At 46.1% G+C, this 25,996-nt stretch overlaps 1 protein-coding gene across 9 annotated transcripts in view; it reads right to left on the reverse strand.

Annotated features, from left to right (window-relative positions):
• LDB2 (LIM domain binding 2) overlaps window positions 1-25,996 on the reverse strand; it is a 348,559-nt gene that overhangs the window by 5,592 nt on the left and 316,971 nt on the right. For 3 of the 9 annotated variants that reach the window (XM_074275419.1, XM_074275410.1, XM_074275415.1), the window contains exons 6-7: window positions 6,418-6,541; window positions 1,923-2,074 (exon numbers count right to left, since the gene is read on the reverse strand). In XM_074275419.1, coding sequence (XP_074131520.1) covers window positions 1,923-2,074; window positions 6,418-6,541 — 276 coding nt within the window. Of the gene's footprint in view, window positions 1-152; window positions 196-1,887; window positions 2,075-6,417; window positions 6,542-25,996 lie in introns of those variants that run through there. The other 6 variants (XM_074275412.1, XM_074275417.1, XM_074275411.1 and 3 more) reach the window with 4 other exon arrangements.

Below are 25,996 nucleotides of genomic sequence, written 5' to 3' on the forward strand. Positions count from 1 at the left end.
CAATCTGCACCATTCATAGGCTAGGTCAGCCGAAATCTGCCCAGAACTTCTGTGACCACTGGAGAGTTCTCTCCCTGCTACTGGGCTCACGCCACGGCCCAAAAGGCACCTTGTGCTACCAGTGGCTATACTCAAACACCTGACATTGAATTGGTGGGGTTGGGGGTCTAAGCCCGCCTCCATCCCTCCCTAGCTCTGTGTCTTTTCTCTTCTGTGTGTCCCCATTTGGCACCTGTCTGATGGGGATAGGAAGTAAAATAATCCTCAAGCTTCATTTTCAGATTCTATGATTACATGAACAGGCTTATTTTATTTCAACTTAAAATATTGGGATCTCATCCCTTTGTAAGCCCAGGTCTTATACATAGTTCATATACACATTTTTTCCTGGTCAAAGGAGAGCCCACCTGTCTGACATTGCAAGAGCAAATCTGCAGGTGTGTTCTGGTCTAGTGACAGTGCTTTGTCAGCCCTTTTGATTCTTAGGGGCTCATGGGTATTCCAATGGAAGAACCCTATGACATTGCTTGGGAATCATCATTTTCAGAAGTCTTTGCCCTGGAATAGCCAGGGAAAGCAAATTAACACTTTGTACGGTTGTCGGGCTGTTCCCCGAATGGCCAATGCTAGATTGGGTGGCTCAGAGTAGAAATAGCCTCTTTCCCCTACAGGACAGAGCACTGGGCCCAAAGTGGCAGTAGGAGCTTCCCATCTGAATAGAGACAAGGCTAGAGAGTGGTAGGGAAAGGAATCTGAGAAGAAGGAAAGGCAGAACTGGAAGAGAAAATCTGGGAGGAAGTAGAAAATCTTTGTTGTTGTTGTTGTTGTTTTTTAATTTCTGCACTCGTCAGTCCATCACTAGTTGGGAGAGAGATGGAAAAGGATCAGGACACCAATGGAGAAGGTAACACACACAAGAGAAAATAACTGAAATCCAAGGAAGGGAGCCAGTCAGAGCTTAATCACAGAGAAGGACAGGATCGGAAGATTCGATGGATAGAGGATATCCACGAGGCACCAAGAAAGACCCTGGGAGACAGAGTAAAACAGTTGGTGAAGGGGTGATGTGACAACAGAAGGAAAGGGTGAAGGCCGTAAAGAGCTGGGGGAAAGAGGGACATAATAAGGGGACAGAAGAGAATACCAGGGTCAAAATATCAGGGAAAGAAACTAGTCAGGATACATGACAAAGGGCAGAGTTTTGGAAGAAACAGCAAGAAATACGAAGAAGAATGGAGCGGTTCCAGACCACATCAGGCTGCCTCTAGCTGGCCCAGTCCCTTGGCGTGAGAAGTCACTGACATTCGCAAAGCCCCTTTCCAAACCAATGGCTTTTTTCTTTGCCAGGTCCCAGACAGGAAACAGAAGACCGAGACAACTGAACAGTTGGGACCACATTCTCCTGCCTGGATTGGAAAACTCCCTTAAAAAAAGGGGGGGGGGAGCAAGGGCAGTCAAAAATCAGCCCAGGCCATTCCTTAACATCCATAATACCTTCTTCTTTCCTTTCAAGTTTTACCTGAATCTTAAAAAAGGAGAGCTTCCTTTCCCTGCCCTCCGCTTCCCTGCATGAGCCCAGTGACAGGACGGCACCAGAGAGCTGAGAGTTATGGCTCCTTTGGCTCAGGGACCTTTTCCTTTAGTGATCAGAGTCTGTAGCCCTCGTCGGCACCCTGCCATCAGTAAGTGACAATATCTAAACCCTAGAAGCAGCTCATCTGCTTTTGAATCTTAATTCAAATCTCCGCCACATAGATTTTTTTCCTAGTTTCTCAGCAAGACTACCCAAAGGCAATTGCTCCTCCCCAGACCCTCCCCTTCCCCCCCTCTCCATGTGCTTCTGTTACAGCCTTGAGCTCTTATCTTCTGTGAGGAGGAAGGACAGACAGAGACTTCAGGCCTAAAAGGAAGGTGAGACTTACAGGTACCTGACTTGACAAGCTCAGGTTGGCAGCAGGCGTTTTTTTCTTGCTGCTGGTGCTGTTGGCATTGTTCCCAGCGCTACTGTTGGAAGTGCTACTCGTGGAGTTTTTCCTTTTTCTCCGTTTGGTGGTTGGCTGCCTTGTGGGTTCTGCTACAGTACGGGACAGGGGAGAAGAGAGTCAGTTCTGAAGCATCCCAAGCTCCTTGGGGAGTTCTCCAACCCAACCCCTCACAGGGCAGCTTATCCCAGAATGTTCTCCTACAGATCAGGGAGGAACACCTCACCCAGTGTCCCAGTTAGAGTTCTGAAGAATGGGCCAGAAGATCTGATACCCTAAACTTAAGAAACTCTGAGGTTGGGGCCTCCATTAATGTGTTTGCCAGTGTCACCTACTGGGAATGTGTGATATTGCAACTCAACTCTATTGCGTGTTGGAGATACGTAATTAAATATGTATAAAACCAATTTAAAAAAAATTCTTGCAAATTAGTTTATTTCTGCTTTATTTATTTTTGGATTTCTTTTTTTTTTTTTTACTTTATTTCTCCTTTTTTAGAAAAGCTGACTTTCAAAACATATGCATAGTTTGCAATATTAACCCTTGCAAAACTTTGTGTTCCTAATTTTCTTCTCCCTCCTTTCCTTCTTCCCTAGATGGCAAGTAATCCAATATATTTTAAACAATTCTTTTATACATATTTCCACAGTTATCATGCTGCACAAGAAAAACTAGATCAAAAAGGAAAAAAAAAGAGAAAGAAAATAAAATGCAAGCAAACAACCATAACAAAAGTGAAAATACTAGGTTTAAAACAAAAATTCTTAATGTGGGGTCTTTGATAAAGATTGTAGAAAGTCTGTGAAATTGAATGGAAAAACTTAAAAAAAAATCTTAACTTTCTATTTTTACTAATTTTTTATCTAAAATTTAGCATTTTCTTCAATTGTGATTTTAAAAATTATTCTTCAAACCTGTAGCCTTTACTGTAATACCAAAAAAATGATACAAATAAAAGGGGAAAAAAGCTTAGAACCTCTGACTCAAATTAAAAGAGGTGGAGGAGGCATCTAGTTCTGGCAGCTCTGAAGGCAATGTCCAGAGGCCCCCAAGAAAAGAATAAGTTTGTAAGTTTGAGGATCAATGAATTGATTCTGGAGTCATGATAGCACCATACATTTTTGAAAATAATATTCAGGAATAATATTCAGGGATATTACTCTATTACCCAGCAAAGTACGAGCCTACCAATGCTCATTATCATTTATTAGTTGGGTAATCATAGGCAAGACCGCAACTCTCCGAGACCCTCAGTTTCTTCATTTCTACGATGGGAACAAGGATATTATTAGGATGAATCTCCCAGGATTGTCATGAAGCCCAAATGAAATCAATCATAAGTGTCGAGCCCTTTGAGAACTTTAAAGCTCTACATAAATGCTAGTTATTCTCATGAATATGATCACCATTATCATTATCCCTTCTCTGAAGGTTTTAACTTAGTTTATTGAATGATTTTTTGTTTGTTTTTGGTGAGAACATAGTTGACTTGATAATGAAAGGCACCGGCATAATAGCATTTTCTATACAGAAATAAACCTTACAAGCGCTTGCTAGATCATACGTATTCTTTAAAGGAAAGGGTCTTGCTTATTTTCTCATTTCATTTCAATTTGTGTCATTTAGAATGAATTTGCAATCCTGAACAAAGTCCAGTTTTTGGAGTAACTGATCAGACTCAATGGCTGTGTTATTACATATTCGTTCTTTGTACCCCTTGACTAGCACCTAGAACAAGGGATGGAGTGCCAGGTCTGGAGTCAGAAAACCTGGATTCAAATCAGTGGGTATGAAACAAATATATATTGAATTAATGAGCAGCCTCCAAACAGGGTGAAAGAGCACTTGCCCAGCAATCCAGGGGAGCAGCACAGAATTGGGATCAGAGAGCAATATTGTGCCAGTAAGAAGCTCTTTGGCTAGATGGGCAGAGTGGATTAAATACTCTCCAAAGGGAAAGATTTCCCTTTTAGGATCATTGAGCTAGATGGGACCTCGGAGGCCATCTAGTCAAACCTGGTCTATAGATGGGAAACAAAAAAAAGCTCATTGCATTGGATTCAAATGTTCATTCGAATTTGTGGTTCTAGACCAAACTCAGATCAGCAGCAAAAGGCATCCTGGTATAGACGTGTTGTATTTGGAGCCAGAGCACCTGGCTCCCATCCCAATTAGGTTATAGAGTAGCTATGGGATCACAGTCAAATCACTTTCTCTCTTACACTTGATGGGAATTAGAGTAGATGATCTCTAAGGTTCTTCCTCCTGACACAATGGATGGAGTGCCAGGTCTGGAGTCAGAAAACCTACATTCAAATCTGGCCTCAGACACCTACGAGAGCGTGACTCTGGGAAAGTCACTTAACTTTGTCTCAAGTCTCCTCATCTGGAAAATGAGGTAAAAAAAGAAATGGCAAATCTTCCAGTGTCTTTGCCAAGCAAACCCCAGAAGAGGGCATGAAGACTTGAACACAACAGGAAAAATAACTAAACAAGAAACCACAAAAAGGTTCTTTCCAGCCCCTTCTTTGCTAGAACTATGGACCAGGTCTTTGAAAATTCTCCTAAGACCTCGGCCCTAATGCTGTTGGGTAAATGATGGAGTATTCTTTATTAGGATCAGATGAAAGTTTATTTAACTCATGAGGATTTTTAGGACTGAGGATCACTGGTAGCTATGTACGCTTTCTCCAAAGTATTCAAAAATCTATCAAACTTCCTCTGTGATGTAATTTAAAACATATGCTTAAGGGTGCCATTTTCTGAGGGAAGATAGGTGGAGTTATTACCACGTCCATATTTCAGGTAGGAGTAAATGAAGTAAAGGGTGGGAGGTTGAAAAGTTCACTCCTGGTGATGGAGGCAAGAATGTATATTTGTTCCTCAAAGCTGGATACGTTCTGTTTCTGTACCCATAACTGCATAGGATTCTAGGTGACTGATATTCAAGTTCCTCATCTCCCCCCAATTTTATGCATTTTTTGAATCTTCTCTCTGGTCTGCCCAGTCTCCTTTCCTCTGAGTTTTTATAATTATTTTGCACATTGTGATTGAGAATCTAGTACGGAGGAAAGCACCCGGGCTTAGAAGTTAGGAGTCGTGGCTCATAGAACTGCTCTGCTCTTATTATTTGGGCCAATCACTTTAATGTTTCCAAGTCTCAGTTTCCTCAATTGTAAAACAGGACTAGTAGCCTCCTCTGCCTATTTCCCAAGACTATTCACAAACTCAAATAAGCTGATCTCTGTGAATGCACTTTGAGAACCGTAGGGTCCAATGAATATATAAAATGCCACAGATAATACTGAAAAGGGTACATTCAGATTCATTTAATGACATCAAAACGTATTTCTAAAAATCCAACATTCCCCCAAGATCAGCATTAAAATGAGCTTACATGAGACTGTTAATTTCTCTATTTCTCCTATTTTCTAACTATGTACTTGTTTAAACTCCCCATATTAATTTTATGTAAGACCCTTTGCCTTCCCTTCAGGCCTTAGACCATCATATTTCAGGAATCAGAAGGCAGGGCGCCTCATGATAATAATTACTTTTTATAAAAACAATTTTTGGTGAATGGATATGTTTTGCTTTTGTGATCAATGAGGCTCAACCCATGCCTGGAAGTAAAAATGTAAGATAGGAGGACAATTAATGATGATGTGAAATATAATAATGATGATGTGGAATATAATTTCAAAACCCCAGCAGGGGATTCTGCAGTCTAACCTGCGTCCTGGTGAAAGTTGGGGAAAGAAAGCGTTGGAAAATGCATGGCTAAGCTGCCTTCCGTGACATTAACAAATAGGGCAAGTCTAACTTACTGTAAATCCTTCGGTTCTTTCTTTTTTTCTTTTATTTTTTTAACTAGGGTACAGGTATGCTCAAAGGCCAGCTTAGGAGGTCTCATCTTGGCTCTGTTACTTGCTGGGTGACTGTTGGGGGTTAGGACTTCTGAGTCTTTTTCCTCTTCTATAATCTTCTTTTAATCTCTAAGGTATTGTCTAGAGGCAGCTAGAAGGGGCGGTGGGTACGGTGCTGGGCTTGGAGTCAGGAAGCCTCATCTCCCTGAGTTCAAATCTGCTCTGATACATGCTAGCTGTATGACCTGAACAAGTCACTTCACTCTGTTTGCCTCAGTTTCCTGAACTGTAAAATGAGCTGGAGAAATGGCCAACCACTCCAGTGTCCTTGCCAAGAAAGCCAACTGGGGCCATGGAGAGTTGGACATGATTGGAACAATTGAATAGTCTACCACACAAGTCGTGTGAAACTCTAAAATTCTATTATTAATTCAGAGATCAAAAACAGGTCTGAGAAAGCAGGGACACCGTGCTTTTGTAAGGGAAGTCAAACTAGCCCCCATGCTTTCTCCATGCATTCACCCGCACTGAGGTCCGCACAGGCACACAGAGGAAGGAAGAGAAGGTACCTGGCGGGGCCACCATGCGCTGCCACTTCTGGAACAAGCAGGTCTTCAGGCAGTCCCGGGGGCTGAGATTGTAAGTTTTATGTCTCGACATCAGTTCTTGCATTGGTTCCAGTATTACACACAACTGCAACGAAGGAGGAGAAGCACATTGATCATAAGGATTGTAACAACCAGAAAGGCAGCTCACGTCAATGGACCTCTGTACGGACATTATTTTACTTGGGCTTCATACGCTCTCTTAGGCAGTCAAAGAAAATATCCCCATTTCACAGATGAAGAAACAGAGATTGAGAAAGCTGCTTAAGGAGACAGTTACTGAAACTTGAATCCAGATCTCTTGGCTCTGAGATCAGTGCTCTGAATTGCACCATATTGTCTCGATAATTAAAACCACCGGGAACAATCCGAGAGCAAACTGAAGCTTTAATGTTTCCTGGCTTTGTTTTTCTAATCTATCAGTTAGAGAAAAATCTTATTAACAATTTATGGCACCTTAAATTATCATTTATTTTTTGGCACCGTAGCACAATACTAAAATAATAGCTCCATGCACATAACATTTCAAAGCCTACAAAGTACTTTTCAGTGATAGATGCTTCCACGCATCCATGTTTTGCTCATAGTTAGAGGCTCTCTATATTCGGCTGATTCACTTTCTTTTAAAAATAACTTTCATATGTTAATTGATATTTTTTGTTTTTCCATCCCTTCCCCATTCTCCTCTTTTATTTATTTATAAATAAAATATTTCCCCTTCCCCTCTTTATTTATAAATAAAATATTTCCCCTTCCCCCTTTCCCCTCTTTTTCTACCCAGGGAGCTATTCCATGTAATGCCTAGTATTTTTAAAGACAAAAGAAGAAAAAAAAATCTACATAACTGGTAAATACATAGAAAAAGTCTGAAAATGTGCCCCATGGGTAACACTTCCACCTCTCCAGAGGGATGGGAAGGAATATGATCTCTCATGTCTTCCTTTGAGCATTTTATAACCCTAAACACTGACTTGCTCTTTCTTCACGGTGGGTCTCTCTGTTTATATTCTGGGAGTTGTTGGCTCTGCTGTCTGCGTACTTCCCTCTGCATCGGTTCTTAGAGATTTTGCCCCACTAGCTGTTCTGCGTTCAGCACATACGCCATTTCTTTTAGCACAGTAATTTCCCTTTGCAGTCGTGTCCCATTATTTATTTAGTCATTCCCTACTTGGTAGGTGTTTCCAATTCTTTGCTATTACAAAAATTGCTTCTATAAATATGGGCTCTCCTTGGTGTATAAGCCTAGTAGTAGAATCTCTGGGTCAAAAGATAGGGAGATTTTGGTTGCTTTATTCACATAATTCCAAAACAGTCCCCTTTACCTTCACTGAACAATTGTTATAAAGACTAGTTTACTTCTCCACCTCCCACCACCAGCAATGACAAAGGTCTGAGAATTTTCCCTGCAGAAAAAATGGAGAGCTGGAAAGAGTTACCAGGACCCACAGTGTCTGACTTTCTGCCATAGTGACATATCAATGGCCCTACTCCAAGGTCTGCCTCCTGGAAAAGAAGGGAAAGGCCCTTGAAAAGTCCTTTTTCTAGGTTATCATACAGAAGGAAACTTCTTTTTTTTTTAAGAGAAGGATTTCAAAAGCAAAGAGAAAGTTGTGAAGGAGCAGAAGACCCCTAGTAAGTAACTGAGGGGTGGAAGGAAGGATGTCTGACCACCTGGAGTTCAGGAATACCTATGGGCCTGTTCTTCAATGGGAAGAGGAAGGGACACAGCTGTCTGGGATCACATCTGGATTCTGCTCTTTGACCTTTCTCTGGCTCTTCTTCCTTCCTCCCCACAAATGTAGATGGCTCCAACATCCCTAAGCCTTTTTCTTTTCCCTCTTGCAAACATACTTTGTTTTATTACACTTTACCGTATTGTACTTCACAGATAACTTTTTTTAAATCAACTTGTGATAACTTCGTGTTGAGTAAGTGTTTCAGTACTGCTTCCTCAACATCTTGTGTTCCTATTGTGTCTTCTGTGTGCATCACACTTTGGTGATTCTCACAATATTTCAAACTTTCTACTTATTATTGTGCCTGTTTTGGTGGTCTGTGATTAGTGATCTTTGCTGTTACTATTGTGACTGTTTTGGGGCTGCGTCAATACAAGATGGTGAACTTAATTGACAAACGTTGTGTGTGTTCTGACACTAATAAATGCCAGCAGAATTTAACTGTTTAGGAAAATGGAAGAAAAAAATAATTGGAACAAGACTGCCTTCTGGCAATGAGAGAAGTTTGGAGGCATAATGTTATAATCCAGTGAGAAGACATGGATACTGAAAGAAAAGGGACAGCTCAGCTGAGAGTTCGGATTGAGTAATGATCCATATTTCTCTATCAGTCTATCAATCCTGACTGCAAGAAACACAATGCTAAAGGAAATTTCGAGCAAAGATAAGAGGTTCTTGAATAACATAGCATATATTCATAGATTGAATTACCCTTCAGCCTCCTAATTTTCTTGATAAATATATTATTTTCATGTGTTCGAATACCCCTGAACTTTGTGAAAAGCCTCCCGGTTCTGGATTGCCACTGAAGGTGCTGTGCAGTGGTGACTGAACTAGCAAAATCCTTACTTAGTGAATAAAAATTCAGTTATGTTCACTGGGCTGTACTTAATGAAGTAAGAAAACATACTTTTTAGCAAGCTTTTTGGGAGTTTGGTTTGAAACAAAAGGGGTTAAAGATCACCTAAACAATTCATTGACTCAGAAACTCTCGTTTTCTTGTCATTATAAGTTCCTGTCTTGTTAGAATGTTAGAACTGGAAAGGCCCTCAGAAATCTCGTCCAACTCCCTCTTTGATGTATTACGAAGCTCAGTCCTAAAAAGGAGAAATGGCTAGCTCTGTCGCCTCTGAATTCAGTCACAGTCCTGAGATCTGCCCTTTTGAAAGCTGCTCCCAGGTTCTTTGTTCATTCCAGGGTGTTTGTGGGATTATCAAGAATTCTGCTTTGGTTTTGTTCAGAAAAAAAAAACAAAAAACTTTTGGCATAGTTTGTTTTGGGGGGAAAGAGTGCCACTTGTATTGGCGTTGGTTCGTGTTTTAGCAAATGAGTACGCTTCCTTCCAGGTTTCATGGTTCTCATGTCTTTCTAACACGTCTTTAAGAGAAATCAGTTCAAAGTGGGACCTACACAGTGTTCCTTAATGGGTTTTGCAGAGGCTGCTTCTTCTGGAACTGTTGGGGAAGGGATGACAGAGGGTGGTGGATAGGATGGAGAGCCTTTGGAGGCTGATGGGTTGAGCTGGATGATCCCTGAGACCTTTATCAACTGTGACCGTCTGAAAATAATAGTCATTGGCAAGGTCATGTCTGGGGCTGCTGGGAGAAGCCTTGTTGTGCATCCTATTCCTGAGATACCTGCTCCCCGCATGGCCCAGGGTGGCTACATGGGGTCCAGAGAGACCAATCATGGGCCTGACTGTCTGTTTCTTGGTCAATCATCTCATCCCCAAATCTACAAGTGACAGGTTGTGAAAGGAGGGATGCACAATACATATCAGATATCAGGGTTTTTACTCTACAAAAGGAAAGGAAGCAAGCCACAAAATGCCTTATTGCCTCACAAACTCCACACAGACATCGGGGATCATCTCAGTGCACTGAGGCTTGGCGTGGGACGTAGCCCTTGCACTCAAGGAAGGAAGGGCCTTTGGAGTTTGTCTGAAACTACACTGGCTCTGCTGTACCTTCAGGATCTGAGAGCCATGGCCAGTGCCATCCTTCTTCCTTGACGTGGCTGCAGGATTACCACCTAACAGGGAATGGACATAAGAGTCTCCACCCCACTGTGAATATACTAAGGATTTAACAACCGCAACTAGAGCATCACAGTGAGACAACTTGCTAACGGCTACAATGCATTACTCTGCCACAAAGAGTGTCTGTCTGCTATTGCCTAGGAAAAGAAATTGAGCCTGAAGGATTAACTTTCTGAGGGGAAAAAAAAAAAGATAGTATTAAAGAATGAATCTTAGAAACAGCTCGAACGACAATTAAATAAGAATTGTAGTAAAGATCCTAGATCAAGACTTAGAGACTCGGCTTTCAGTCTCAGCTTTCCTACAACTTCCTTGACTTCTGGATCCCATCACCTCTGGGGGCCTCAGTTTCCAGCTTTGCTGGACAAAAGGTCAGATTGCATTTTGTCTTGGCAGCTTTCCTAGGGCCATCCCTAGTACTCTGGAAACAGTAATTATTATATAAATGAAGAGACAAATATGGAAACTACTTCTGTGGGTTCTAATGTCGGATCCACCATTAACTTCTGGGGCAAGGGACTCCATATTTCTATCTTTGTTTTCCTTAATTGCAGAATAAGTGATAAGACAAGATGGCCTCTCGGTCGCAGAGAATGAGGGGTCCTGTGTGATGTCAGACAGAATGGGGTAAGAGGTTTGTGTTTTGGAAAAAATCAACGAATGAGTTAAATTTGATGGAAAGTAAATTTGGTGTATTGATGGGACTCCAGTTTGAGATGGGAGATTGGCGATGGACGACTGAGGCTTAATAGAGAGCTAGACATTTAAATCAGTTTTTAAGTAGTGTCATTTCTACCTCCAGGGCATCTCTCTCAGCCCTCCCTTTTTTCTACTCCCATGAGCCTCCCCAGCTGCTCCCCACCTCTGTCCCTCACTATTGCAATGGCTTCCTAATTGGCCTCCCTGCCTCTAGTCTCTTCAGTGCACAGATAATCCCTCTTAACTGTTGCTGTTAGACTAGGTCTGGATATCAAGATATGGGGGTCTTCTCTATGGAGATGATCATCAAGCCCATGGGAGCCAATGGATGAAAGCCCATGAAGAGAAAAAAAAAAGAGAGCTCAGGACAAAGACTTGGGGAGCAACCCCCTCCAGCACAATATAGAAGGCGAATCAGCAAAGAAGGAATGATGTTATACCCCTCTCTGATCCATCAGCCCTTCTACTCCTTCAGTCCATCCTGATTTTGATGGTCATGAATATAGTTAGCAGAGCATGGAAGAAGTAATGGCTCTGGTTCAATCAGATTTAAATTGATTTTAAGAGAATAAAGGATGAGAGTGGTGATTGGAAGATAAAATCAGGGGATAGGAGTATTTTGAAAAAAATCAAAATGAAAAAATAATTTAAATGGCAAATTTAAATTATCTGCAGATTTTCTACTGATTTGTGTTAGTTGAAAGTAACAGAGTATAAGAAACCATGTTCATGATTGTAAAACCAGGTCTGTTGGTCGACTGACAACGAAACCCACCTATAAGGTTCCAGAGGTACACAGTGCGTGGCTGCACCACATTGCGAAAAAGAGGAGAACCGGAATATAGGATGTCATCAAGAAATGTATGAACAGAAAGAGAAGATGGGCTGAGACATGGGAGAGCGGGGGATACAAATAACTATCACCACGTAGCACTTTCCAGGGGCCAGATATCATGCTAAAGGTGTTACCCAAATTGTCCTTAGGAGCCAGTTTCTGTTATTATCCCCATTTTACAGATGAGGAAATTGAGTCAAAAAGAAATTAAAGAACTTAGTCAGGATCACATAGCTAGTTAAGTGTCTGAGGCCAAATAGGAACTTAGCACTCCATCCTCTGCTGCCTATGGCCACTCCAATGGGCTACCAAAGAAGGGTATGTTCTCCGTTGGAATATTGAGAGGTTAGGTGAGCGTCCCATGAGGGAGGAGCGTATGGGAGGCCATGGATGGGCTGGGATAGATCACTGCAGGGAATATCTCCAGCCAGCCAGCCACCTGTCTGGGGGGTTCTGTATTTCAGTTTCCCTACAAAAGCTTTTCCTTCTTTCTTCTAAAATTCCAATATAAAATAGAGCATTAACTACCCCTAGGAAAATTCTTCCATCCTTTGTAATCTATTTGCCCAAATGACTAATCCCTCCTAAGTGTTGCTGTTAATCGCTTCCAATTTGTGCTCTACCTGACCCGGTAAAGTTGAATAGCAAACTCTATCTGGAAATGCAAAGAGGAAGCCATCTGGCTTTGTGTGAACTGGACTTAAAATGTAAAGAGAACAGGATTAAAAATGATGGATTTTAAATCTTCCAGTTCATCCTGATGCCCTCAGAGAACCATTGGAAATCTAAAATGTCTCCAAGGGGAAATGGGTAAAATATAAACTGAAATTGGACATTTCAGTTTATATCCCGCGCTGGAATTTCGTGCTCAAAGGGGCCTAGAAATGGTGTGGGGACACACACACAAAATGTCAAAGGAGCACATTACACTCTCATCTTCCATCTACAAATATCACTGACTGATTATCAATCGCATCAAGCCAGCGTTGGAGGGACCCTTGGAGCTCCATCTGAGCCAGATTCATCTCCATCGTGGCCGGGGGTCACCCGGCCTTTGTCTGGAGACCTCATCTTTGCATCAGCCATCAAAGGTACGTATGGGTTGCTGTGCTAGGCAGGTAAACCTGCTGCTGGTGAGTGGGTCAGCCCATTAGTGACCGATGAATTAAACAAGCCAGGCAGACTTTCTCCTTGGCCGGCTCCTTCTGGTCCCTCTTCTCTCCTCTCGCAGCTCGTTCAGGAATCAGAATCGAGGCAGCAGGCAAGGGCACTGCAGCCTGGGAAAATGTGTCGAAATGGTGTAAATAAGAGAGTCTCTGGCCTCGGCTCAGGGCCTCTGCTCTCTCACCCGGGCCAGGCTATGTGTGGACCTGGGCTTGGACTGGGCCCGTCCAGGACAGCTCCTTCCCAGGCCCCGGTGTAAGGTCAGTCTTGGTCCTAGAATAACTTTCATAAGTTCACAAAGGATCTCCTCTGATTCCCCCGGAAGAGAAGGAAAGCAAACATCCTCATCCAACAGTCAAGAAAACAAAAGGCGGGCGGACAAGAAGGTGTCAGAGCCTGGATTCAGACCCAGATCCAGCCTTCTGTCCGTTTTGTCGTCTGTGCCACCTCTGCCCCTGAAGAACCCGCTGGCACTCCTTGGGACCTTGTGGCCCACCGGACAAAAAGCATTTAAAGACACGCAGTTATCCCCTTCACAGGCCAAGGCGAGGGGCCCGGTGTTCCCATGATCTAGAATATCCGAGTCCAAATGTTTGACTTTCCCCTCATCCCAGAGAAGAAGTCTGGATCATTATGGCGTTACAAGATAAAACACATTGATACTCTACAATACTATGCTGTATTTTGTGGATTTCTGAGTTTCTAAACTTTTTCTGTGCCATCTGCTGGCCTTTGCTTGTCATCTGGGGCTTCCCTGAATCTTCCCCAAAATACCCACTGAATTTCTTACATCTCCCCACGATAGAACCACCACGGGGGAAGTGGCGCCATGAAAGGGATGGCCGTAATCTGTGGACAACATGACTTTTATGTGCAGCCGCTTGCTGGCACTGTGAATGAATGAAAGTGTTTGTGAGCACCGTCCCTGTGCTAAGCCCAGAGACATAAATAGAAAGCTAAGACTGTCCCTGCTCTTAAAGGGCTAACAGGGCAGAAAACTCAGAGGAGAGGGCCCAGGACCGAGAGGTCCAGTGGCTCCCAGAGGGCAGCGCCAGGGAAGATTAGAAAGGACCAATGAAAGGCCGCACTCAAGAGGGCTCCAAGAAACCAAGACTTTAAACATTTCCAAGTCTTTCAGACTTCAAGTATCGGGGCTGAAAGGTACCTCAGGGGTCACTTTGTCCAATTCTTCCCTGAAGAGAAGTCCCCTCTACGATATCCTAGGCCTCCTAAAGGAGGGCTTTAAAAACATTTTTGTTATTTTTGTCATGTCTGACTCTTCACGGCCCTACTTTGGGTTTTCTCGATAGAGATGTGGAATAGTTGGCCATTTCCCTCATCGGCAGATTTTACAGGTGAGGAAACCGAGGCACTTAACAGGGTTATGCGACTTGCTCACAAAACTAGTGTTTGAGGCCAGATTAGAATTGAAAAGATCATTATTAAACATTTATTTTACACAAAGCAGCGTGCCAAGGGCAGAGTCCCTCAAGGAGCTCACACTTCAATGGGAGAGACAACACTGGCTGTCAGTCGGATGATATTCCCCCCGTCACCTAAAGATCTTATGATTTTTAGGGCACAAAGACAAAGCAGACAGAGTTCTTCCCAGAAGTATATATTCTAATTCTACCAGGTTTCGGCATTATTTCTCACATCATCACATACTATGCAGGCAAAAAAGAACCTTTTGGCTACATGGGCACAGTTTGAGCAATAATATCCATTGGATTCCTAGGCTTCATTGTAGGAGCTCATCATATGTTTACTGTTGGTCTAGATGTAGACACATGAGCATATTTTACATCAGTTGCGTCTTGAGTGTGATGTGCATGGGTAAAATCATGTCCCTCTCTGATGCTGAACCATTTGATAAGGACTTTAGTTGGAGAACTTTGATTTCTGGGTCTTCAGGAGTGCCTGAAGAAGCATTCTCTCCCTCTGCACAAAAGTCGCTTCTCTGGTTAATGGTTGTAAGTAGGAAAAGGGATGGAAGCAAGATGGGCAGTACCGAACTCCCAGGGATCCTGGATTTATTTGCTTATTGTCAGCAGTTGCTGATGGTGATGAGGAAATGGCTCCTTCTTGGTTCTCCTCCATGACAGCTGTGGGACGTGGGACAGAAACAGAACCAGAATTCTTGGGGGGATGGCACCCCCAAGGCACTCAGGTTCAGGGCCTGGGGCATCTTCCTCAGAGTTTGAAGGAAGGCGGTGGGCAAAATAGCTAACGTTTGCCTGGAAACTCTCACTGAAAGGAGACCAATTCTTTGTATTCACCACGGGCCAGCTGTTTGAGTTAGACCGAGTCAGATTATGGTGTGCATGGGTTATTAAATTAAGAAAATGTAAGTTCTGAGGGAAAGTGGGATTTGAATATATCACCTAAATAGCGTATTCAGTGAGTAGTAGGAATCCAGCTCAGCTGTTTGACTGAATCTCTGATACACATCATACAGGTTACATAGCAATAAGCATCGCCAACATAGAAACGACATGGCAGCCTTGTGTTACCCCTTCTAACTGGCACCGTGCCTGGCTCATAGTAAGTTTCCCATAAATACTTATTGATTAAAAATAATATTTCACATATAAATAGTGTTTAGGATTCACAAAGTTCACTCTCAAGGAGCATTAATAAAATTAGGCTCTATGTAAGGCAACTGAGTCACAAAGAAGTCACATGACTCGTTCAACATCACGCAGTTAATAGCAGGAGCTGGTCACCGACAGTCCGGAACACCCCTCGATAAAACACCAGGGAATAACCAAGAGCAGAAGCTAGCTGGCATTTATAGGAAGCAAGGGCTGATGGGCTTCCCAGGGAGTGACTCGGGTGGCCCCTCCTTTCATAAGAGGCAGCCCCTCTAAGAGCCCCAGTGAACACGAGTAGCCGTGTGGGCTGGGGCAGGGAGGGACACCAACGTCCTTTCCTTTCCCCAGGCTGCCTCTGAGGAAAACTTATTAAGCAGCAACGTGGACTGTGGTCATTATTGAAGCACCTGAAATAGTTGCATCTTCCGCAATTACGTATTTCTTAGGCTCTGATGACTTGCCCAGGAAAGCACCCAGAAAAGTAACACCCGTAGCACGAAAGTCTCTGTTCTCTGGCACTTTCTCCCTCCTCACTTCATGGACGGAGGAGCCCTGAGAGCCTGGACTGCCTCAGTAAAATGGGGATAGTAACAGCACCTCCCTCTCCGGGAGGGTGACCCTCTTCAGGGTCAGGTGAAGTGACCACTGTAAAGCACTGGGCACAGTGCGAGGCACGCCGTAGGAGCTGTGTAAATGCTCATTCCAATCTCTTTCCCCTTCCTTCCTCTCTTGGAGAGCTTTCTTCAAGGTTCAGCTTAAGAGCTGCCTCTTCCATGGGGTCTTTTCGGATTCCTCAGTTGGTAAGAGGCTTGTCCCTCCTTGTTACTTTGCTATATATTTTTCATTTACTTCATTTACTGTATGATTCCCATCTCCCCCCAGTGAGCACAGGCTGCTTGAGGACAGACTCCTGTATGTTGTCTTTGTATTCCCAGAACTGTATGGAGATCTTTACTGTACATATTAAGTGCTAAATAAATGTGTATTAGACAGAACTGAATTATAATTCTATGTGTCAAACTGGAAGAGAAGCTCTTTCTTTCACCTCAGTTTTCCTATCTATGTTTTGGGATAAAATTTCTCTTTTATGAGTATCACATCAGAGGACCTATCAATAACGGTAATACCCCTTTTTATTTTTTATTTTATTTATTATTTTTGCTGAGGCAAGTGGGGTTAAGTGACTTGCCCAGGGTCACACAGCTAGAAGTGTCTGAGGTCAAATTTGAACTTGGGGTCCTCCTGACTTCAGGGCTGGTGCTCTACCCACCGAGCCACCTAGCTGCCTCTGGAATACCCATTTTTAGAGAGTTTTTATCTCCTCATTCTCACCAGAATTTTTCTTCTCACAATAATGAGCTCCAAAGGCTCCCAATGAGAAGGTCCCTTCTACTCCCCCAAGCAAAGGAAGCTTCCCGGGGATGTGAAGGTCGGCTCCAGGCTGTAGGTGGCAGAACTGACCCAGTGAAGAACCTTCCCCTGGGGCCTGGAGATTGGGATGTGGCGGGCCAAGAGCTCCCACTCCATTGGGTCCTCTTCATTTTGGGTCCAAGCCCTTGGGCACTTTGGGGAAGGTTATGGACACCCCAACACACACAAAGTAGCGTTACAAAGAGGAATGACGATTCTGAAATGCCATTTTAAGTGCATTTTTAAAAGACATGTCTATGGGCAGCTGGTGGTGCGGTGGATAGAACAGCATGGGAGTTGGGAGGACCCGAGTTCAAATGTGACATTCAGATACTTGAGCTTTTGAGTGTCTGACCCCGGGAAGGGGTCAAACTTAACTCTAATTGTCTCCCCCCAAACAAACAACAAAAATGAGTTCTTGGACCCCAGGCTAAAAATCCCTATTCTAGGGTAAGGAATCCAGAGCTTTGCACAGCCCAAGGCTGCTCCCCTCCCCGTCCCCTCAAAAACCGGTACAGAAATTTCCAGTGGAAAGATAGGAGGCTCTTAGGAAAATCCAGTGCGCCATGGAGGGTCTTCTCTGGCCCAATCCAACCTAACATAATTTGAGTCCAGTCCAGTATTAGCCATAAGTATATACTGGTTGTGTTTATACCAGGTACACCACTGTGCTAGTCCCGACCAAACACAACAACGGGAGAGACAGACACCGAGAGACCACGCCGGCCGGGGAGTTGGGACAGCCTCCTCCAGGAGGAGCGTGAGCCGGAGCCGAGGGAGCCGTGGACAGAGCAGCAGGTTGGACCAGCTGCAACGTGCTCCGGGAAAGTGCTCCGGCCCCAGTAACGGCTGCGACATGGACGGTGTGGGGGATCGGACGGTGGCTGGGGAGGGCCTCGGAGCTTTATGGTAATTCAACTTGATCTCCTCCAACCCAGACCTGATATTAATCACTTGGAACCCTAGAAAATGGCCGAGGGTTGGAGCGATTTATAGCTTTGCATAAATAAAGCAAAAAAAGAGCTTTGAAATTGGAGGAGGGCTGCATACAGAAACTCTGTACTAGCGAGGCCTTAGAAACAGCTATGGGAAACATGAAAATACAAACAACTGGGAGGGGGAGGACTTCCAGCTGGGCCCAGGCGTCCCCCAATGGGATCCTGCCCCCAAATGCCCTTTCGTGGTCGCAGCCCTGAATCGGAGTATTGTTCCCTGCCAAATGCCCCATAGGCCCCAGCAGTAAACTTCGCCCTAGCCACTGGCTGGATAAACCTCCTCGGCCGGCGCTGTGCTAGGCTCCGTCCTGCTCCACAGAGGCTCGGATTTTGTTTCCTGGCCTCTTGGTGTCTGTTCCCTCCCCCCGACTTTGTATTTTTATCCCACAATATGACACTGAGCAGCAAACGGCTTTAGACTTGGTTCTCCAACAGCAGAGCTTAGAGCTGGGCCCTGGTTCTAGCCCTGCCACCAACATGGCTGCGTGTTCCTCAGGAGGCGTTTGGAGGATGGCTGATGTTCAGTGGAAGGATTCTGGATAAGGAAGGCCTCTGGACAAGGAAGGGCCCCGGAGAAGGAAGAATCGAATACGGGTCTTCCCAGGCATCCCTTGAGAGATCAGGCATCTTTAGGGGTTTGGCCACTGGAAAACATGGCTTTCTTTGGGAATAAGAATGGCGGTGGGGCATCTGGCAAAAGCCAATGTTGTAACAGGTCTTGAAATTAATGACTTCAGTCCTTGGGCCACAAGCAGCTTTTGGTGGCCAGAGATGAATTTGAAAGAAAAGATGAGACTAGCTCATTGGGTCTGAAGGAGAGGGCACTCTCTTCATTAAGGGGCATTTGTAATCAGATTTGATCATTTAAGAATGGGAAATTTTAAATAGGAACTCTAAGAAATTTTAATTGTTAACACACTAAGCCTGGCCAAAATAATAGGCATGTGCATACACACCCGCCCAGTGGAAACAAAAGAAGAAAATCCTTTCACTTTGCCATTATCTCCTGCTATTCCACAATATCGGATGATTATTTGGGTTTATTTCCTGATGGGATTGAAATTAGATGAGACATCAAATTCAGAGCATCCTCTTCTTTTTCCCTGAAAATTGGCGGCTAGTTTTCCTCTTCTTAATTTTGTGACCTGATTCTATTTGTGGATAATCAAAGTCTTGTTTCTGAGAATGGTGGTGGTGATAGAGAAAGGGAGAATGAGCACGTTCCCAGCCACGTCACCAGCCACGTCACCGTTTATGTTAGCACGTGTGCTTTTGGAAAGCGATTCAGTGACATCCAAGAGGGAAACAACCAAGGCTTGTATCATCTACCTCCCAAGACTCATGTCGGGACAATCCTTTGCAAATCTTGAAGCTGATAGAAACGTCAACCATTGTGCGGCATAAAAACACAGGAGCCTGAAGAGGTTCCTGTGATGGTGGCAGTGGTTGTAGTAAGTAATTAGGGAAAACTTTGGAGACATCGCGCTTGATCACAACAAATCATCCCAGAACCACAGGCCTGGAAGAGACCTCAGGAAGACTGAGGACTCCCCTACGTGCCTCCTGGAAGGCCACTGACCAGAGAGCTCTAGCCACAGGAATCCATTCTCTCCTGAGGTGGAGCCATTAGACATTTGGGTAACTCTAACTCTTCCCATTTTTTCCTTTCATTTAGCCACCATCTCCCTTCCTGGAACTTCTGCATCCTGTTCATAGTGAACGTGGGAAGAACTGGGGAAAAATTAGATGGGACAAGTTTGGTTTGGGGTTTGGGGTTAATAGGGCTCCAAAAGTAAGACACACTTGCCCCAAGGTATCACGCAAGTTATTACCACAATGATGCTGGTTAGCTGGCACCTAAGCCTTTGATGAAGAAAGAAGGAAAATATAATCTTTTAAGCCTTCACAATATCTCGGGAATTCTGAGCTAAAAATGGCTGCTTGAATGAATGAAGCAGCTACACCCAGGGAAAGAATTCTGGGAGATGACTAAGAACCACTCCATAGAATCCCCAATCCCTCTAATTCTGTCCGCCTGCATTTCTGACTTCCGTCACAGACTAATGGTACACTGTTTCAAAGCCCGATTCTTTTTGTACAACAATATAACTGCTGGGACATGTAGACATACATTGTATTTAACTTATACTTTAACATATGTAACATGTATGGGTCAACCTGCCCTCTGGGGGAAGGGGTGGGGGGAAGGAGGGGAAAAGTTGGAACAAAAGGTTTGGCAAAACTTTACAGAGCTTTGTACGTTTTCCCGTCCTAAGTAGGAGTGGGATGCGACTCTCAGTGGGATCCAGGCTCCCAAACCCTCCAAAACGGCACCCGCGGGGGCCCTAACCACTTACTGCTTTCTTCTCTTTGCTTTTCGGGAACGTTTTTATCTAGACCTTGGTGATCAGCACACTTTGTGCCGGCTCCTCTTTCTATCTGATGCCATCTTTTAATACTCGTTATTTTCATGTGGAGATTTCAGGACACTTACTTTGCCTTTCTAGTCCTGACCAAAGCCCTCAAGTTCATTACCTCAGGTCGCTAATCCTGATGTCACTTAAAGGTGAATGTGAGGAAATGATTCTCTTCCAGGTTTTGCATTTCAGGGATCTAGTCTTAGGGCTCGGGGCCCCTCCCTGGCCCAGCCGCACCCCGGAACAGCACGGCTGCATGCAAGGGGATGGGGGATGCTTGGCCTGTTTTCCAGCTGCTCTTCGGAGTGACGGACAGATTCACGGCTCCACCCACAGTGCAGTGTGCTTGTCACCCCTACTTTATTCCCACCCTGTTAGCATCTGAAAAATGAGGGGAGACCAGGTAACCCTTAAAGCCCCCTCCCAATGTAGAACTCCACGGGCAGTGGAGCACCCCAAACACCGGCGGTGGCCCACAGGAGGATCTTAATTTTAAAAAAAGGATTCTGGAGCATCCACGAAATCCCTCGTGACCCATGGGACGCCACCTGACAAATCCAGATGAATCCCCTTCCCGAGTGGTTCCTCTGTGGTCATGCTAACTTTTGTAAGAAGGCTGGTTTTTTCTCCAATGAACCAACTGTGTTTATTTGTGGTGAGCCTAGTTAAACACCACCATTTATAAATGGGCCCTTATGCTCTTAATACTACAAGGAAGGGGATTTGGATCTGGTGCCTGGGAGTTGCCAGTGGCAGTTTAGTAAGAACATGGCTGTCTTGTTCCTGCAGTTACGCTCCCTGCTGAACAGTAAACAAGTTGTTATTCTTTGCTTGTGCAGTTTGGCTATTTTTAGGCACCCCCAGAGCATCTGAGCACAACGTGGCCTCTCCCCAGGCCGTTCCCCAGCCGGGCTCGGCTGCCCGGCCCGCAGAGCCCGGAGTGTCTGTCCTGGACGGAATTAGCCGCAGCCCGGATAAACACGGAGGCGGCTCCTCGTGCCCGGCTGCGAGCCTCCGGGTGTGGGGGACGCAGCCACCGGGATGATCTCTCCATGGCAGAGCCCTTAGTGGCTCAGCTCCTCCCAAAGCCCAAGGCTTTCCCACAAATTCCTCCATCAGCAGCCATTTTGTTTCCTAGCAAGAGCTGCTAGAAGAGAGGCTGAGTTCATTTTCATGAGGGTAAAACTTAAGGAAAAAGTAGATTTTCTAAAGTAGTTGGGGAAGCCTGAGATTCCAGAATTGCCAGCCCAAGGCCCCTGGTCCAAGGGGCCCTGTAACCTCTCACCCCGGGATGACCCATTAAAGAGGACCTAGAAGCCCAGAGCAGTCTGGGAGGCTCCGGAGTAGTGGGGAACGTCAGAACCCTTCCCAGCCAGAAGTGTTGGGTACACGGGGGCAGTAGTGGTCACCGGCTGTAAGAGCCCCAGGACGGGAAGCCACGTGGCCTTTTCTGCCCCAGCTGGCCTCTGGCCACCGAGGACCTGGCCGCGGGCTCAGCTAGTCCCCTCAGCTGCCTCATCTCAACGTCCGTCCACCAGGCAGAGGAGTGATTGCGCGAGGCCTCGGCTTCCTCGCGGCTTTCGGATCCCCGGCCTCGGCACAGCGGCTCGTGGGCTCCGGCCCAGGCCAGTCCGCTCGAGGGCTAGTTCCAGGAGGCTCTCCTGAGCCGGGCCCCGCTTTACAGACACACGTACAAGCAGTGGCGGCTCTGGAGAGCTTCGGCCCTCCTGGGTCTGAGGCGCATTTGCTGCTGGAGAGTGGTCTGATGTTCTCCCAAACCCAACAGCCTCGCTGATGAACCCCAGAGCTAGCGTTTCCATGGCGCGCGCGCGCGCGCGCGCGCGCGCGCGCGCGTGTGTGTGTGTGTGTGTGTGTGTGTGTGTGTGTGTGTGTGAGACATTCTATCCCGCTCTATTTGTCCCGGCTGAAGCCTGCCATCTCCTGAAGGCCTGGACCTCGTCCTGGGCTGGCCCAGCCCCTGCCTCCACACACAATAAGCAGTACTTGATGGCCAGTGTTTGGTTGGGGGCTCCTTGGGGCCTCTCCTTACTTGTGCATGTACTTGGGACCCTGATGAGGTCACGAGTGGAGGCTGCGTGGGGGAGGGATGGCTCTGGGAGATGTTCCTGGGGAGGAATTCAGAGGGCCAGACATGATCTGTGAAGGTCAAGGGAAAAGGGCAAAAGCCCAGAGACGTCGCAAGGAAACAAGTGGCACCGAGTCCGGAGAAAGAAGGGAAGATTTTCAAGTCAAATGAGAACCTGGAAATTGGCTCCGGTGCCGGCCAGGCCCCCACGAGCCCTGCTCCTTCAGTCAGACACTCTGGGTCCTTCCCTGACCTCGGCCTTGCACCCCCTGCCTCAGTGGGCCTGCCCCTGGCCTCCCCTACTGGCCACACTCCGCTGGGCAAAGCCATGGTGGCCTCCTAGTCCCCGTGCTTCCTGAGTGCTCACTCTCATGCCTCCTCTTTCTGTCTCTCTGTCTCTGTCTCTGTCTCTCTGTCTCTCTCTGTCTCTCTCTCTCTCTCTCTCTGTCTCTCTCTGTGTCTCTCTTTCTCTCTCTGTCTCTGTTTCTGTCTCTCTCTCTCTCTCTGTCTCTCACTGTCTCTCTCTCTCTGTCTCTCTCTCTGTCTCTCTCTCTCTGTCTCTCCTCTCTCTCTCTCTGTTTCTCTCTCTCTCTCTCTGTCTCTCTCTCTCTCTCTGTGTCTCTCTCTGTCTCTCTGTCTCTCTCTCTGTCTCTCCTCTCTCTCTCTCTGTTTCTCTCTCTGTCTCTCTCTGTTTCTGTCTCTGTCTCTGTCTCTCTCTCTCTCTGTATCTCTCTCTCTCCGTGTCTCCTCCTCCTCTTCCTCATGTATTTATAATTTTTTTTTTTTTTTACTTCTTCCCAACATCAAAGATTCGAGGACAGGGAGAGGTTTTGCTGCGTCTCGATGAGGGCCAGAAACCTGCAGGCAGCCCTGGCCACCCCCGCTCCCCGACATCTAGTCCAGAAATGCAGACAGGATTTGGGGCGGCGAGAATCTGTGGCTGCGGCTTCGTTCAGGCAGCTCGGCAGCCCGAGCCCTCATCTCCTCGCATTTCACGGCGCTTTTTTTTAATAGACCGTCCGTGGCCCCCAGAAGCATCCTCCTGCTTCTAATTCTTTATGCTTTTCCTCCTTCCATCAATAACAACTTATGCCAGATGCTTCCACCTACTCTTCCTTCTTTTTTTTTTCCTCAATTAAAAAAAAAAAAAAAAACATATTCAGTGAAAGAACTAACTTGGGAGTCAGAAGCATAGAGGCTCCATGCCCAGTTTTAGCATTTACTAGCTGCATGTCCCAGGGCAAATTAACTAAACTTCCTGAGCCTCAATTTTCTTATCTGTAAAATGGGGGTAACAACAGTCATACCTTATAGAGTTATAGTGGAGAAAAAGCACCTTATGTGTTATGTAAACCCAACCTATTATCCTCAATAGTACTAAAAGAGAGAGAAAGAGAGAGAGAGGAGAGAGACAGAGAAGAGAGACAGAGAGAGACAGGGAGAGAGAGACACAGAGAGAGAGACAGAGAGAGAGAGAGAGAGAGAGAGAGAGAGAGAGAGAGAGAGAGAGAGAGAGAGAGAGACAGAGAGAGAGAGAGAGACAGAGAGAGACAGAGAGAGAGAGAGAGAGAGAGAGAGAGAGAGAGAGACAGAGACAGAGAGAGACACAGAGAGAGACACAGAGAGAGAGACAGAGAGAGACAGGGAGAGAGAGAGATACAGAGAGAGAGAGAGAGAGACAGAGAGAGAGAGACAGAGAGAGACACAGAGAGAGAGACACAGAGAGAGAGACAGAGAGAGACAGAGAGAGAGACAGAGAGAGAGAGAGACACAGAGAGAGAGACACAGAGAGAGAGACAGAGAGAGACACAGAGAGAGAGACACAGAGAGAGAGACAGAGAGAGAGACAGAGAGAGAGAGAGAGAGAGAGAGAGAGAGACAGAGAGACACAGAGAGAGAGACACAGAGAGAGAGACAGAGAGAGACAGAGACAGAGAGAGAGAGAGAGAGAGAGAGAGACAGAGAGACAGAGACAGAGACAGAGAGAGACTAGAGACAGAGAGAGCCTAGAGACAGAGAAAGAGAATAAGATAGAGACAGAGAGAGAGAGGGAAAGAGAGAGACAGAGAGAGAGAGAGATGGAAGAACAGCAGAGAGACAGAGACAGAGGAGAGAAACAGAGAGAATCAGAGTGAGAGGGACAGAGATAGAAGAGAGGCAGACAGAGACAGAGAGACAGAGAGAGTAGAGACAGAGACAGGGCAAGACAGAGACAAACAGATGGAAGAGAAGCGATCTCAGAAGAGAGGTACCCAGGGCCTTTGCTGAGATTCCCCCAGAGTGGATCCCATGCCCTCCCTGCACCCAAGTGCATCACAGACTCCTCAGAGCTGGACCTCCAAGGCTCCTTCGAGGTTCCCTCTGGTAAGCAAAGCCTTTGCCGGTGTCTCCTTTTCCTCTCATCTCCCTCCCTTGTCTCTCCCCTCTTCCCCCCAGTTCTCCTCTGCTCCTCCCTTCCCCTTTTGTTCTCACTATTAGAACGTAAGCTTCTCCAGGCGCCGCCCGCTCAGGGTTAGAACAAGCCCGGCCAGGAGCGACTTCAGAAATCACATCTGAATTGACCTCCATGGAAAGTCGGATGTATTTCTGGCCGAATGGAAGCGTCCCTTCTCCGCTGACCAGCGACGAGCCCGGGCAGCTTGGAGAGGACCCGGACGCTTCCTGGGCTGCACTGGGGGGCTCTTGGTCCGGGTGGGGGTGTGCTTCTGTGTGCACCGGGCCCCCCGCAGTGGCGAGCCCTTCTTAGAATACTGTTTTGAAATGTATGAAATAAAATGTGTAGGATTACTAAGGAAAATAATTATGTTGAAATACGGTTAGCAAAATGTTTCTGAAATAGGACTGCGATTAAGGAGCTCTGCTCTAGATTAAAGGGATCCAGATGTGGTCACTCCATCCCTTTGGTCGGCGTCAGGGAGACTTCCTGGGATTTTCCATGTTAGGAAGCGGGCCCAGTGGGCGCCTTCCAACAGGAATCACAGGAGACTCTCCCTCCGTCCCCCAAGTCAGGGCGGATTCCCATCAGAGGAGCGGGTAGGGGTCACAGGATCGCTCGCTGTTGGGCCAGGCTGAGGCCACGTGGCTGTCTGAGGGACAAGGCAGGTCCATGGTTTTCAGATGGTCCCAACAATGGCGCTGCGAGGTCGGCGGCCTCGGGCTCATGAGAGAGCCCTGACCCACACAGGAGAGAGCCGCCAGAGGCAGAATTGGGCCTCCAAGCCCCTTCTCCAAGGTCTTCTCATTTTCTCCATCCCTTTAGTGACGGGCCGAGGCTCCATGGGAAGGGCTGTTCTTGGGCTCTGAGCCAGGGTCAGGACTTGCTCCCTGCTTGGCCGGTGTAGGTTTCTCTCTCTCTCTTTAGGAACCTCGAAGGTCTCAGAATCTCACTTTTTACCAGTGAAGGGACCAGGCTCCGAAGGGACTTGCCCCAACGCCTACTGATGGGGTGATTTCCATCTCTTTGGTTCCGCGGCCGGGGCCGGCCGTGCTGGGCTGGAGTCTGGCCATCCGGAGCCAGCAGACCTCCTCGCTCCCTGCGAGAGTCAGCTTTGGAAATGTGCTCTCGTATC

The sequence above is a fragment of the Sminthopsis crassicaudata genome, chromosome 6 (assembly GCF_048593235.1).
Source record: "Sminthopsis crassicaudata isolate SCR6 chromosome 6, ASM4859323v1, whole genome shotgun sequence".
In the NCBI taxonomy this organism is placed as follows: domain Eukaryota; kingdom Metazoa; phylum Chordata; class Mammalia; order Dasyuromorphia; family Dasyuridae; genus Sminthopsis; species Sminthopsis crassicaudata.